Below are 16208 nucleotides of genomic sequence, written 5' to 3'. Positions count from 1 at the left end.
AAAGGGTGTGTCCAAATATCACTTGAATAAAAGCATTCTCCTACCAGTCTTCTTCAAAGACCCGCAAACGAAAGGAGAAAGAAGCCTCCATACCTTGGATGTAAGGAGGGCTCTACTGTATTATCTACAGAAAACAGAACAAGTTTGCAAGAGCAAACAGCTGTTTCTTGCCTACTAACACAGGGACACCTGTCACAAAGGAAACAATTTCACGATGGATAGTCCAAACCATCCAACTATGCTATGCCACCTCAGGACTAAGAGCTCACTCAACTAGAAAGAAAGCATCTCTTGCATTCATGGCCAATGTGCCTATAGACACTATATGTGCTGCAGCAACATGGGCATCCCCACACACTTTCACTAAACATTACTGTGTGGACATAAAAATAAATAAGGAAACACAAATAGGACAAAAGGTACTTCAACGCCTGTTTGCAAAATCTTCCTTTAACCACGACTTCTAGAAAAATGGAGAAACTGCTACTTAATCAAATGCACAGCATGTGAATCCAGAAAAGGATTCACGCTGCAAAACAAAATGGTTACTTACCAGTAAGAGTAGTTTTGCAGCTTGAAGAGTTTTCTGGATTCACATGTGACCCACCCAGCCTCCCCTACAAGGAATACAAACAAGTGGGGAAGCATGACTAACATTTCACAAAAGTACCATCTATAAGACTAAAACACGAAAGAAAAAGAATCCGAAGATGGCCACCACTCACAACAACTTCCAGGTCGCCGTTGGACGTAATGCAGGGGACGTACCTGGCACCATATGGTGGTCGACGACACCCAGAAAAGGGGAAAAAAACCAAAGACTATTCCAGACCCAACCACTAGATGGCAGAATAATGCACAGCATGTGAATCCAGAAAACTCTTCAAGCTGCAAAACTACTCCTACTAGTAAGTATCCATTTTGTTAATGAGCAGTGCATTGCGGGGACTTAAGTTATAGTTAGCCCCGGCAACCATAACTTCTGAATTTCTCTGGCTTTGTACGAGTGAAATGTGGCCTTTGGTTTCTTCTGTGAATTTCTACAGTTGTGTTAATTCTATTTCCTAACTATAATGTCCCTGTAACCTTTTGGTATTTTCAATGAATTTCAACAGTTTTTAACATTTTATTTCCTAACTGTAACCTTTGAGAGTGTGTGTGTGAGTGGCTGTATAGGTAGATTAGTGGGTGTGTGAGTGGGTGCATGAGTCTGAGTGGGTCTGTGAATGGTAACTAGGCCTGGGCGTAAAACTTGCTCCGCTCGTAGAGAATATACATTAAAAAAAGGGAGGAAAAAGAAGTTACCTGCCTCCCGCCTCATCACCGCTCTTCTGCTCCTGATTGCAGCACAGTGTCCCAGACTCCCCTACAGCCAATCCAGACACTGCTGTCATGCATGAGAGCAGCGTCCGGATTGACCTAAGCTCCCGGGATTTGTGATCTCAGGGAGACTGGGATCCTGTGCCTACTGTCTCCAACCCGGCAACGCAGCTCGGGTTGGAGTCAGGTAAGTGAGCATGTCGGTTTGGCCATCCTAAGACGGCCGGCCAAACCAGCATGCACACTGATAGCAGTGCCCACCACTCCCCCGCATTGGCCCCACCCCCAAGACTCGCACATAGAAGTTGAAAAATAACACACTAATAAGCCTGGTTTAATATCGTTTTATTGTTAAACTTTTGATGCTGCCGGCAGTGGGGGCAACGCTCCTCCGCCATAGCAGAAGAGCCACCGCTGATAGTTTCTGACTTCCATTCTGCCTCTTTCTGCTCATTGCTGACCTTTATTTTGCCTCTTTGTGCTAGTTTCTCACTTTTATTTTGCCTCTTGCTGCTGGTTTCTAACCTCTATTTTGCCTCTTTCTGCTCATTTCTCCCCTTTATTCTGCTTTTTTCTGTTCCCTTTTGACCTTTATTTTGGCTCTTTCTGCTAGTTTCTGATCTTTATTCTGCTTCTTGCTGGTCGTTTCTCACCTTTTTCTTGCCTCTTTCTGACCTTTATTCTGCCACTTTCTGTTCTTTTCTGATCTTTATTTTGCCTCTTTCTGCTCTTTCCCGGGTTGCATGCGGAACCACAAGGCTCCTGCAGTCTCAGCCGGCTCCCTCCTTCCTGTGGAGCAATCTGTTTCATTCTTTCCTGTCATGGCATGTTGGCGGCATGTCTGCGGGAAGGAAAAGAGATGAAACCTCTGGCTCCAGCTGATGGGGCCACTTTGACTGCTCCTGCCAAACATAAGCAAATAGCTATATCCCGGGGGTGGGTACCCCGGGACACAGCAGGAGCTGGCCCTGGGGAGTAGCGTTCCCTAGGGCCATGTATGGCTTCAGGAGGGGGGGCCAAACGACCCCCCTCCTTTCTTGTACACGGGTTGCCCCGGAGTAGGGGGGTCCCCGGGGCCCAGACACAGAGAACCCCTATGACATTCATCCGGCCTCATTGCATCCTGTTTGACTACAGCCTCCATGATGGTGTTTCTGTTCTCTCCTTGAAGCAATTTTATTTTCAAAGTGCAAATGTGTGTTGCCCAACCGGGCAGAACCACATTTGCATATTTAGAAACTTTCTGCCTATTCTTGCATTTCAAATTGATCTTTATGCATCAGTTGTTCCCACTTGTTTTCAGTACTACAGTTTTTTTTTATCCATAATGTTTAAACCCCTCATCCATTTGTCACATATCTGATGGATACTTCTACCTGCAGAATCCCCACCTGTAAAACAACCCCAGAGATCCGACTGGATTTGGAAGACTCAAAGCAACGAGATCACCGGTAGAAGACGCTGGACTCTGTGGATGCTGGAATTGATGTTAGGGGACAGCACTCGGCCATAAAGCGCTACCCCGTTACCTCCCCTTGCATCAGTGTCAGTTCTGTTTTTCCGTGTGCGCCATAGGCAACTCTCGTTGCTCTCCATCTCCCACAGGACTCTTGTCTTCAGAATGGGAGCTTGTGGTTCTCACACCAGGAGATCCTCCGTGCAGCCATGTTCCTTCTATAGACTCTGGTCTGGCCTCTATTCGAGGAACCTTCGGCTTGTCCATCAAATGAGGCTTTGGCGCCGGCCTTTCCAGAGTTCCCAACGCCTTGAACAGACCCAGCTGGATTCATAAACTTGGTGTTTTTCATCTACACAATGACATTGATGCCTTTCAGCACGTCTTCCGTCCCAGCAGCCTTGACACACATGCCGTTGTTCCTTCCTTTCCAACCAATGCCATTTGGCGCCACACCATTAGAACTGGGTACTTCCCTTCATTGCTTTGATCAGGTGCACCGCTTCTCGGTGCCGCAGAGGGACCATGGACGGTGCTACTTACCTCGTTACCACCCCATCCTCTGGCCTCAGATGCACACCGTTGACATTTCAACCCAACGACGAGCCCCAGATCCTGTCTCGCAGAGAGGCCCAGCGACTGTTGCTAGAAAAGGTTTACAGGCCACATCTATAAAACATTTTTGGAACAGATTTGGGTCCTATAAGCTACGATCCTTGTGCTAGTCAGGATCAGGAACCTCTAGAGTTTAAAGGCCTCATCGGCAAGCAGGTTGAATTCCGCCTCTGAGCTGGCCATGGAACTTCCTACAGGTCCACCAATGTCAAAGGGTGTCTTGCGGCTCAAAGTCAAGTAGAAGGCTGCAGAGGCTTTGGATTTGCAACTACCCAAGACTTAAGTCTTCACTGAGGTTCTTCTGCATTTTTCGACCTCCTCCAAGCCTCTTCTCCCTTTCTGTGAGCCTTGCTTGAACTTATGTCGGCTTGAGAGACGCCCTCTTCTACGCCAGTGGTCAGTATGCTTGTGGCCCATCGTTACACTCTGCTTCTGGTGATCTGGCCTTCCCCTTAGTCATCCAAGTTTCTTGTTCAGGAGCCCAATCTGGTGGTGCCTTTCCTACAGCCTCCTCTGACTGGGAAGCAAAGCCTGAACGACTGGGGCAAGAATGCCTTTTTGGCTGGGAGTGTGTTATGTTATATAAGTTTATAACGCGCACAGCTACTCATGAGTATACCGGCGCTGAGCCTAGCGGGGGGAGAAAACTGAGTACTATCAGGAGAATAGGTGTGTTTTCTTTTTCCTCCTGAACACAACTGGGTCTTGAATGGTACATAGGGCAAAGGGGAGGGCGTTCCAGGAAGCTGCCGCCTTCACCGTAAAGGAGCTGCCCCCTATTCTCTGAAACTTAAAACTAGTGACCTGAGCATAACAAATTGACGAAGACCGCAGAGGACGTGCGGGAACATAAAAAGAAAAACGCCTCTGTAAGTAAAGAGGACCACGGCCATGAAGGGCACGGTGGGCCAGAGTCAATGATTTAAATTTAACTCTATCCACCATGGGGAGCCAGTGGAGAGAACACAGCTGCTGACGGACACTGTTCCTAGCCGAGATGCCCAATAAAAGTCTGGCTGCTGTATTCTGAACCACCTGCAGCTTTTTCAGCAGGTACCCAGGGACACCGGCATAAAGGGCATTGGCATAGTCCAGCCTTGACAGAATCAGCGCACAGGTAACTGTTTTCCTCGCTGCCTGAGGAAGGAGGGGAAAAAATCTTTTAAGAGTTTTAAGCAGGCCAAAACAGCATCCAGACAACTTTTTGATGTGCGTCGAGAAGGAAAGACATTCATCAAACCATACCCCCAAGTTTTCCGCTGTCTTCCCTGATGAGGTAGGTGATGGAAACTCAGGAGGCCAGAGCTGCTCTCTGAAGTTGAGGGGGAATTTGACAAATAGCAGGACCTCTGACTTTTCTTCATTACACTTGAGCTGCGCCTCTGCCAGCCATTTAAAAATGGAGGACAGACAGTGTTGAACCAGTAATACCGAATCCGCATCTTTGTCCCAGGTAAAAAGCAACGGAGTGTCGTCTGTATATGCCATCACCTTAGGCCCCAGCGCCTCCGCCAGGTATTTCAGCTGAGTAACATAGATATTAAAAAGAAGGGGGCTAAGGGAGGAACCCTGGGGGACACCTGTTGTAACCGGTTGAGGGGAGGAGGAGGACTGCGGAATCCAAATCTGCTCGACCCGTCCTTCCAAAAAGGACCGGAACCAGCCCCACACGGCGCCCGACAAACCAATCTTAGCCAGACGTGATAGAAGGAGTGAGTGCGGGACCGTATCGAACGCCGCCGAGAGGTTGAGCAAAAAGAATGCCGCTCTCCCGCCGGCGTCCAAGCACTCCCGGATGGCTGCCGCCACCTCCACCAACACGGTTTCTGTACTATGGGATGCCCTGATCCCTGATTGGGCAGGGTGCAGAAGCACCTCCCTTTCCACAAAGTCCGTCAGCTGCTTATTGACCAACTTCTCACACACCTTCGCCACAGCAGGAAGGAGGGAGATAGGCCGGTAATTCCCTGGGCATAGGAGGTCCAATGACGGCTTTTTTAGAAGAGGAAGTATCTTAGCCTCCTTCCAGGCCTGTGGTACCACCCCTTTCTGGAGGGACATATTAATGATGGCATTCACCTCTGTGTTTACGACATCGGCAACTACTGCCAGTGTCCTCGCAGGGCAAGGGTCTGAGGGCGGACCTGACTTCAGACCCTTAAAAATTTTAAGACAATCCAGTGGGTCCACTGGGCTAAATACAGACCAGGAGTGGGCTGGACCGGCAGATTGACACTCCAAAGGTATCTCCATAATGCTGTCACAGGGAGTAAATGCTGTTTTGATAGCCCGAATCTTGTCCCTAAAACAGCAGGAGAGCGTGTTACACCAAGAAGGTGAAGATGAAGACACACTTGCTTGGGCCATCGGGGACGTGAAGCTCTGAACAATAGCAAAAATTTCCTTAGAGTTGTTACTGGCTAATTCAATGCGGGCAGAGAAGAATTGCCGTTTAGCCAGCGTAATAGCTGCGTAACGTAATTTTTGCTCATCTCTGAGCTTCCGCTTGTCTGCCGGGCAATAGCCACTTGTCCGCCATGCCTGCTCAAGGATCTTACAGTCATGCTTCAGGGCTTTAAGGGTAGGGTTAAACCAGGGCTTGGATGGTGACTCCCTAGCCAACATAGCTGGGCGACGAGGGGCCACCCTAGCTACTGCATTGGATACCCAGCTAGAAAACCCCGCCAAGCGCTCCTAAAGCTCCCCCTGTTTCCTTAGAGAGCGAGCGTTGATATGAGCAGCCCGAATAAAAGGGGTCCGGCGAGGGTACCAATATTATCTGAGGAAACAGGGCCCTGGGACAGCTTAAACCCACAAGATTGACAAACCTTCTTTGGAACCCCAGTCGCCTCCCAGTTCCCAAACTGGCAATGGGGAATGCGGTCAAGGGCCCGTAAGGCGGCCGCTGTGAAGCTCCGTCTAATAGCAAAGGGCTCACGGGCAGCAAGGCTGGCGCTGGCCGCTTCCGGGACACTGACGGGCGCAGACGGGCTTAAATTTATCAATGCCAACGGCCTTCTCACCTGTTGCACCCAATCATTGTGGGACATGGCCGAAATGATTTTACCACATGTCCCCGCCGACATGTAGAATCATTTTCAAAAGTTCATCGCTGACACTGCCTTAACGTTTCCCAGCACATTATATAATCGCGGTGCATTGTCATGCTTGGCTCAGGATGTCAAACTTTTCTTCTGATGTCCAGGCCAATTTAATGGATCTCCTGTTTGATTGGGCGTGTTACAAAACCGATCATTCATTTGACAGAGTATTTCTGTTTGGAGACTGGCCTGTTTGTGGGTAGAGTGCTTCAAAGCTTTCAGGGCTACAGCCCGATCCTTGGGCCTTCAGCTCCTGCCTCTGAATGAAATCTGTCAGCCTTTTCCACGCTTTCACTACTTTGGGAGAGGATCTGCCCTTCATTCACAACAGTACTAGATGGCCCTTCAGTGTCAGTCTAACCTGCTCATCTGGCAATAGAGGGGACGACACTAAGGAAATGACTGGAGATACATCTTGCAACCCTCCACCTCTTTCTCAAAGGAGTCTTCACGAAGGTGAGGGCAGTGGTTGGGGCCCATTTCAAGGTGGTCAGATATTCATAGCTGGACAACTGGCTTCTCAAACCAATACGCCAGAGATGGTGTTGCACCATCTGCAGACGAACGCATCTCTGCTGTTCAGCCTGGGCTTTTTGATCAACAAGCCCAAATCTTACCTGTGACCCTCTCAACAACTCCATTTCAAAGGGTCGATACTGGATACCATCTATCTCCACCCCTTTCCTCCACCTCTGACAATGGCCGACATACACAAAATGGTTCCTTTCTTCAAGCAGGCCACGTGAGTTCCAGTCCTGAAGATTTTATGATTTCCCCACCACAGAGAAACCGAGACATCCAGGAGATGGTTCCGACCTTCCAGCAAGGCATGAGAGTCCCAGTTCTGAGAATTCTCCAATTCCTAGGTCTACTGGCTTCCTATATCCCTCCTAGTCACAAATGTGCATTGACATATGAGGGACTTGAAGTGGTGCTTCCGCAGGCAGTGGCTCCATTCCAGGGGAGACCTGTTGGACTCCATTGTGATCTCCCCTAGTACTTGGTGGAAGTGGCTTGGTGGGAAATGAGGCAAAACTGACTTGTGGGATGGCTTTCACTCCCTCTCTGGCTGGAACTACGGTAGTTCCTCCACCATAGAGTAGGAACCTCATCTGGAAGATGTGGTGATCAGGATAACTGACCTACCTGCAGATTGCTCATCGACCCACCAGGCTCCCCGTTTGATGAATTTGTTATAGGGAGAGTTCCCATCTTGCAATATGTGGTACTGCAATCCTTCATCCATGGGAATCTGCCCTCTTGCGTCGAAGGCTTGGAAAAAATGGTTGGAAGCTGACATTGATGCGCCGGGGCAGGTGCTTTATGGCTTTGGTGGCGTCTCCTAATGTCAATTCCAGTGGTGACGTAGTCCAGCGACCTTGTTACTTTGAAGTCTCTATATCCAGTCTGATGCCTGGAGTTATTCTAAATATGAGGAATCTGCAGGTAGATAGAGTATCCATCTAGAAGATGGTTACGGCAGGTAAGTAACTTTTTCTTATTGTACAAACTTTTTGTTTTATTAATATTGATTTTAACATTTAAATTCCTTGTTTGTTTTACTCTTTTGTTGTTTAGTTTATTTTGTTATTCACGTACCGCACACAATTATTTATGAGCCTTAACAGGTCATTTTGTTTGGGTATTGTGGGAGCAAAGTCACACCTCATATCAGAACAATGTCTTTCTATCCCATAGATTAGCCATCTGATTTAATGCACATGGAAAATGTTCGAACGTAAGGACCATCATCAACTTAATAGTAAATACACATTTCCCTGCCTGCTGCAACACTGCAGGCTTTTAGGGTCTCTTTTTTCACCCTACCCAAATTTTGCTTTGATTGCAAACAAGTTTGTCCTCGAATTCGAAAGGGCGGACTAATTCCTCATCCTAGGATTTTTTCCCCAAACGGTTTGCATAAGGAACAACCTGACACAAATCTTGTAGCATTTTTGTGTACCTTGGAAAGGGGGCCATATGCACCATTAGCATGCTCTTTCCCATTTCGAGGTACAAAACTTGAAAAGGTGCTCTAATTTACCCAATGGTGTCTCAAACTGCCTTATCAGTTGTGCACAGAAATCGAGCCCTATAGTCTTACATTATGGTTTCTCCCTTGAGTCTGCCCATGCTCTTGGTTTACAGTGTATGGCACATGTGCCATTCATGTAAAACATATTGTATCCTATACATACTTTAAGGCGCTTTGACTCTCACTCCTTCAGACAATGCCTTCTCTTGTTCCCGAACCTTAAGCCATTGGCTTGCAACATTGTCAGTCACATCTTGGATCAGTCCAAGAGGCGCTGTTCGTCTCACATGTTTTTAATATTGGCTGTGTTGGTGTGTCCTTCCGCCTTCTTTGCAATGCGCGAGGGACTGTTTTACATTAGAATTCATTTGGGGTGCTGTGGTAGCACTAGGAGCAAGTGTTAGGCTGAAGGAATTAATACTACAGACTTTTTTTTATTTTAAATAAGATTTATTTTTCAGGTGCATAATTCTGCACTCATTCAAACCCCCTCTCCCCCCAACCACCCCCCCCAAACCCCCCCCCCCCCCCCCCCCCCCCACACACACACACACTGTTTCCGGGCAAACAAGTATTAGCAAAACCAATAGGTATACCCTTTATTTGGCATACTTACATGCTCACACCCGATCCTCAAACCACACAAACGTAAACCCTATTAACCTTAGCAATATTTGTGTTTTTTATCACTCATTTTGTACTTACCATCTTTACTTAAATATACTTACTGCTGTTTCAAAACATATCAGGCATTATGAACAATTCCAAGAGCAGGAGGTTACTTATAAATTGGATCAGTGTGTCCCAAAAATTTACTTTGGTTTGTTTTCCATGTTGGACTGAGTGTTTAGATGTGATCCTCCAAAAGCAATTGTAAATCCCAAATCATGATTCGTAGCATTACACTTGGTGTAATGTTATATTTGCAAAGCACAGTTAAGAACATATTTGCGATACAGTTTCTGCATTTACAAATAAAAGATGAGTGACAATTTGGACGTTTATGTGAACGACACATTGCAGGTGTAAGTCTGTAGACCCTCACTTACATCTTCGGAGGTAATTTCACTTTTTTGAAATGTACTCAAATTTACTATCGTAAAACATAAGAATAAATATTTTAGACTGACAATTACTCCGAAATACCCGACGTTTTATAGAGGTGCGTGTGGAGTGAAGGTTAGTTGGTAAGGATTCACTCTTTCAGGTCCTCCAGCTGAATCATTAAACAGCTGTGCATAGTGAGGAGTAGGGGTGGGCGGAATTTGCGTAGTCGTGCTACGCAAAGCTCCGTGAAACGGTAAAAAAATCTCCGCGATCACGCGAAAGTTCCGCGAACACGCGGAATTGCTTGTTCCGACCGTTCGCGATGCTTTTTTCCTGATCTCGAACGCTGTTTGCGTGCTCGGGGAGCGGAACGCAAAATTACGCAAATTCCGCGAGCGGAACGGATATTTACTGCCCAGGCCTAGTGAGTAGCCATATGTTATGCATAATTAGTGATCCCATTTTAACAGTTCACCTGTTTGCTTTCAAGTGTTGGTGCCTAAGAAACGATAAAATTTAGGTGAAGCAATTTAGGCTTTTATTGAATTGGTGAAATTTAAATGCAGTTTGCAGCATCTTTTTTGTGGTTACAAATGCTCGTGAAATGTCACGAATATGCATAAAAGCGTATTTAGTCTGTGTTTCTTGCCTTTCCTTGATGATGCCATGCAATGATATCTCTGTTTTGCAGACTGTACATCGCTGAAGAGTACCAGGCCTTATCTTGGACACACAACCCTCAATCCACCATCAAAAAACACCCGTGGTCTGATTCCCAAGCCGCCGCCCATTCAGCCTGTCAACGGACGTATTGACTGGATGTCTAAATATGGAGGACAAAGATGAAACCTGCAAGATTATTTTTTTTTTTGTAGCACACATTTGTCCTTAAAAGAATATGGATTTTCTTGGCCAGGTGGATGAAACTGCAGTGGTTGACTGAACTTTGTTTCTGTTAACGAAATAGAACAGGAACTATAATCTGCTACGCATCGAAGTTAATTTACTTGTACTCATTGCAATGCAATCTTTTTTTGGAAGAAAATATTTGTATGAATTGTATTTTGATATGAGTGGCACAAGTAAAGTTGTAATATATATTTTTATTTATTGTTTAGGCCTTTTACAGAATACCTTTTGTAACAGTGTTTGGTTCTAATTTATTTTCCACATTTAATACTGACCCTTTGACTCGAGTATTTTATACTGTATACAGTCCGTGCAACAAGACAGGTGTAAAAAAGCAGCCAAGATGCATTTCCTAGTTCAAACGTGTTAATTCTGAAACCGTTTCTGGAAGAATTCCTGCGTTAGCTACATAAAACCTCGTTGGAGGAATTGGTATATTTGGTTCAGTAGCGATTGATTTTGAAAGCTCTACTCTAGCTTGATATATTAGTCACCAGCAGTTTTAGATTTTTTTCTACTTGCAAGTGCAAGATTGGGACTTCTCCCACACGTTTTGCTTTTACTGTAAATACTCCCCCCATCAAGGAATTATCTTTTTATTTTTTATTTTGTTGATTAACGGTTCCGCCAAAAGTGCTTAGTTAGGCACAGCTTTTTAGGACAGCATGCTCACATGCTTGTCATGGTCCTAAAATAGACTTTGCCAGATTTGCCATATTCTAGTATTTTTTGTTTCAGACTCTAATATTGTGAACTACGTTGCTTAATATTCAGGTAATTTCATTGAAAGTTGCTTATGCAGTACTGCTTTCGACAAAGTTGGCATGTAAAGTAATTCACGGATCATTTTATTTTGGGGGAAAAAAGAGGAAATGTATATGTAGTTACGGTTTATCATTCTAGCAATGCTTGAGCTCAGTATAGTCAAAATGGTTTGTAAAATGGCTGTAAAGAACATTGTTTGATGAAAGTGCTACCAGTGGCATTGGACGGCCAATATGTGTGGAAACAGTATTAGTAAAAACTTTGAATTTCTTAGTGTCAGTAGTGCCTAGGCTGGATCAAAGCTATGTTGTTGAGTCATTTCACAGTTGAACGTTAAAATCTGAATACATCTATTTGAGATTTTATGTTCATTTTGATCTTCACATAAAACTGTGTAATATCCATTCACTTTCATGTTACTCAGCATCTCATCTCTTTACGGTTGCCATATAATTTAATTTGAAATTGCTGAAAGTGTTTGAAAAATGTTATTGTTAAAACGTAAGAAGAGTTTTTGGGTCCTTCGCATTTCACAGCTGTTTGTATAGGCTGATTTAATTCATAGGAGTTCTTATGTCCCAGTCATCTTTTTTCATGCACCTTAGACATCCAATTTGCTTTTTGGAGGTAAAAGAGCACATGCCTCAGCATTTAGTAAAAAGAGTCACCTGTGTATCCCTGCTAATTCCCAAGTTTACCTACCTTTCGCGATCCTGCCCTCTACTGCACCTCTGCCTTTATCTGTGCCCTGTCGAGAAGGTGCACAGTGCAGCCTTTATTTGCACGAAGACTTCCAATGGGGCACACTTTTTGTTACTATAAGTAGTCTTCTTCCTCACATCTATTGCAGCAGTTACTATTTCATGCTATGCAAGACTGTCAATTCTGACGGGTGCTAGCTACTTACACAAGTCTCTGTCCCCAGACCATTACTTCTAACCTCTTTGGTTATTTTTCAAGTTGCTTGCATCACTTGAAAGTTCTCTTAAGTTTCACAGCCACTCAGAGGTTTTAGGTTTTCAGTCACTGACCTGAGAAGTTAAGTAGACAGCCTTTTTCTCAGATGACCCTTATCAGCTCAATTTCTATTATTTATCACCATGTCTGCTCATCTCCGGGTCAAGTATGGTTTACAAAAGCTCCGACTGCACAGACTACCAACTGATCAGGTGTTGGTACCCCATGGATTCCTTTCTTGTCAAATACGGGGGCTCTCCAGAAGTGCCAGCTCGGCCTCTCATGCTGCTGGCAACCCCAAGGGTGTTTTTACAGTCTAACACTAGGGATGTAGGGATGACCCTGAGTTCTTGCAGCCTAATCCTGAGGATGACTTAACTAGAAAAGACCTATTTGGCTTTTTCTATCAAATCTTCAACCTAAGTCTCTACAAACTAATAGGGCTTTTGCCTTGTGCATAATTTTGGTAAATTGTACAGTGGTATTACCAACCACAATATTTCATGCTAGCATCCTCCCAAAGAAACTGAAGTAGCATTTGCATGACAGCTATCAAATGGTCTACCAATATTGTAAATGCTCCCAATACACATAATTCAGGTGAAGGGCATTAACTGCTTGCTTGCCAATGCTATATAATAGTTCTTGGCTCCAAGTTCAAAGGATGCAAGTAGGTTCTTCTCCTGTCCCCGAATCTAGGTGTCATACTCCTCAATCTTCACATTGTGTCTTCAGATCACTTACGATTCATCTCTGTTTGTTTGCACTTTGAATTCACTACCTATGGTCATCGTAATAGAAGTTTCTTATCAATCTTTTTGATGATCAAGAACATATTTCTTTAAATAAAGGGATTTCTTTTATTAATTGAGGGAAGGAGTACTTATGTGTCATGGATACAGTGCTGTATATGAAGAAATAGCTAGACAAAACTTGGGAAATGCCTCATTTTGACATGATGTGTAAGGATTCAGCAGGGCATTCTTTAAAAGCTGTTGCACAGTTTGATCTGGTCATATGGAAAAATGTCAATTTTTCTGGAAATCACAAGTGTTCCCATTCAGCAATGTCCTATAACTTCGAATCATGCCAGTGAAAAGGTCTTGTACACAGGACAAAGTACAAGTTACTGTAAATAGTAACTTGGTGACTGTCAGTACTTGAACCCTGTACATGTCATAATACAATCTTCATATTCTCTTTGTTTTCTTTATAAATATGTGTAGCCTTAGAAATGGTACTAATGGATGAGAAACCAGAAAGATTACTGCTGGTGTTACGATAGAGGAATGTGCCTTTGTTTGATTCTACGAAGTGAAGAGGCACTTGTAACAGTACTGCTGGTTTAGAGATTGGATTTCCAAAGCATATGAACAAGAGGTTCTAAATGACCAAAAGTACTAAAGTTGGTACAGTAGTAATTAATTGTGTTTTTTAGCATTAAAGTATGCCACCATGTTTTTGAGGTCCCTTTCCCAGTATCGAAATGCCTTACTTACCTTTATTTCTACATTATAGCTTTTTGCATCAGTACAAAGCCTACATTCCTTAGTGTTACCTATTCTGCTGCTCTTGGTTTGAACTGAATTTTCAGATTTGGAATTACTATGGTCTGGCAATACCTTTTGGTTGCCTAGCTGTATATTTAATAGAGCATTCTATACCCTTAGATCTTGTATTTGGCATTCTGTTAACTATTCTCTGAAAGAGCAGACTGTTTAGAAGTTCCAGGTTTCCACTGGATGGAAAAGGAAGTAAATGAGTTGGAGGTCAAAGAAATTCAACGATATAAAATCCATGTTGCTGAGTGAATTCAAGAAAGCCTGATTGAAAAGCAAGTTTGTGACAGCAAGATTAACCTATTTTTCTATTTACCATGATCGGTAAGGGATTCGAGAGCTATTGCCGGTACTGAGAAAAAGCTAACTCTGTTAGCCAGTAGTACCCTGTATCGTAATAATTTTTGAGTGACTATGCAAGGTTTGTTGACATTGTGCAGAAATGCACCCTCTACACCTTTTTCCTAGCACATTAGATAGATGAGAACAAACCAGAAGCCTGTCCATCTGAAGAAAAAAACTCACTTGTGTATCTCGATCATCTTTTGTCTTCTGCAAGTAGTGTGCATGTTCTAAAAAAAAAAACAACCCGTTTTGTAAGTAGATTTCTATGGTATGACCAGCAAGCCTTAAACAGCATCAACCTCATGATAGCACATTGTAAACAACACAACTTTATGCACCTTCTTAACTGAGTAAATAGGGCACCATTGCAGCAATTTAAAGGTAGTTGTATTGCTTTACCTCTAGCCCTCCTCTTTTGTTGTTTAGCTTATTACTTCACCAGTGCACCGTCTCATGACAGTAACATGAGACTTTAAGACCGGGGAGGTCTCGCCAAGAATGGTACCTGCTTCCTAGCCAAGCCCTATATAATGTAGACCAGTGTAAATGAAAAGTGATTACATAGCAAATGATAACGTAGTTTATATTTGTATTTCAAGCTTGCCCCTAAAGGGACCTGTCTCTCAAAGCAATATTTTTGTAAGAGTACTTTTACTGTATGACAAATATTTTTCACTGTAAAAGCACATTATGGGTTCTGTTCTCTTGTATCAATGTAGAATTAGTTTTTTTATGCAAAATAATCAATCTTTAATAATGATCTATATCACTACTATCACATTCCTTGGCAGAAAATAGTTCATCGCTGGTAACTGGCTATACTAAGTGTGTATTTGGACATGTTTTATAGCCAGTTACTGAAATATACTTGAGGACCAGTAACCTGTTCCTGTTGACCCCAGCTGTTTTTGCAATTTAAAATTGATTATAGTGTGTACGTAAACTATTTTTTACTCTCAATAAAATGTTATGTAACTTTTTAATAAACAGTCTAACAACTGCACAATGTTTGGTCTTCAGTATTGTTCAGTTTGTAAGCTAAAATAATTCTTGCTCTCCTTTGCATACTTTTAAACTTTCGTAAGAGGCAACTACAGGTTGGAGTGAAAATATCAAATCTTCTAGCCACAGATTCCTTATATTGGGATATTCCTCAGACGTCAGACTGGATTTGGAAATTTTCAAGCAGTACCTCTTCACTGCCAATAGATGGCATCGTTCAACTCTGCATCATCCGCACTGGAAGTGATGTGCACAGTGCCTGTATATGCGCCACCACGGCAGGCTGACTTGAGTTCTTTTCTTTCACACCAACAACGCAGATCTGGGTAGAACTACCTCTGTCCTATTTCTTTGTAACAACTTTTTGGACGTTTTGTCGACCTTGTCTCCCATTGTGTCAGGACGTCACCCCAAAAATCTGTGGGGTTTAAACCTTATGGTTCCTGTCACAGGCAGATATCTGTGACAGACCTCCATCTGGTTTGTCTCCGGTGCTTGGAGCCGAAAACGACTCCAAGAACTGTGAGGACTGCCACGCCATGAACCCCAAGGTACTGCAGGAGCCCTTCTTGAAGCTTCTGGTTGCGACAGTCCCGGTCCTATGGAAGGTCCCAGACCCATTTTCGGAGCCGTTCCAATCACTCGCCAAAGCACCCAAAGCTGTCGGATAAGTCCCACAATAAATCAAAGAAGTTGAAGCATTCTTAGATTTCGCAGCGCAGGTCCAAGTCATCGGACGAGATGCCAGAACAACGTCACTACTCTAGACCAGCTCTTAGGCTTCAGCCTGCCTTTTGGTCTGCTTTGTGCCTCCCCATGTTTTGCGGAGCGACACCCCCGGTAGCTATGTGATCCTACTGGATTTCCACCGGTGGGTCTGCCCTTGACGCCAGTCTCCCTTGATCCGGTGCTGGATCCAGATCAGCTCTGGTCACAAGACCATGACCATTCCCCAGAGGCAGTTCCAATGATCTCTACGGCGCCATTGGTGCCCCACGGAGACACTGACTCCATCATCATACCTGATGTGGACAAGAAGATGGATCAGCATCGCACGATGTTGACTCCTTATTTTTTTGTCAACTCTTGACCTTCTG

The 16208-nt window shown here is 44.2% G+C and overlaps 1 protein-coding gene across 1 annotated transcript in view; it reads left to right on the top strand.

Moving 5' to 3' along the window:
• The window catches only part of CILK1 (ciliogenesis associated kinase 1), a 422614-nt gene extending 407502 nt beyond the window's left edge, over window positions 1-15112 (top strand). Inside the window, exon 15 of the mRNA XM_085610842.1 lies at window positions 10266-15112. Coding sequence (XP_085466968.1) covers window positions 10266-10420 — 155 coding nt within the window. The 3' untranslated portion in view covers window positions 10421-15112. The remainder of the gene's footprint in view (window positions 1-10265) is intronic.
• Window positions 15113-16208: the final 1096 nt, after the last annotated feature.

The sequence above is a fragment of the Triturus cristatus genome, chromosome 6 (genome assembly GCF_964204655.1).
Source record: "Triturus cristatus chromosome 6, aTriCri1.1, whole genome shotgun sequence".
Lineage (NCBI taxonomy): Eukaryota > Metazoa > Chordata > Amphibia > Caudata > Salamandridae > Triturus > Triturus cristatus.
This window is presented reverse-complemented; position numbering and strand designations above follow the sequence as displayed.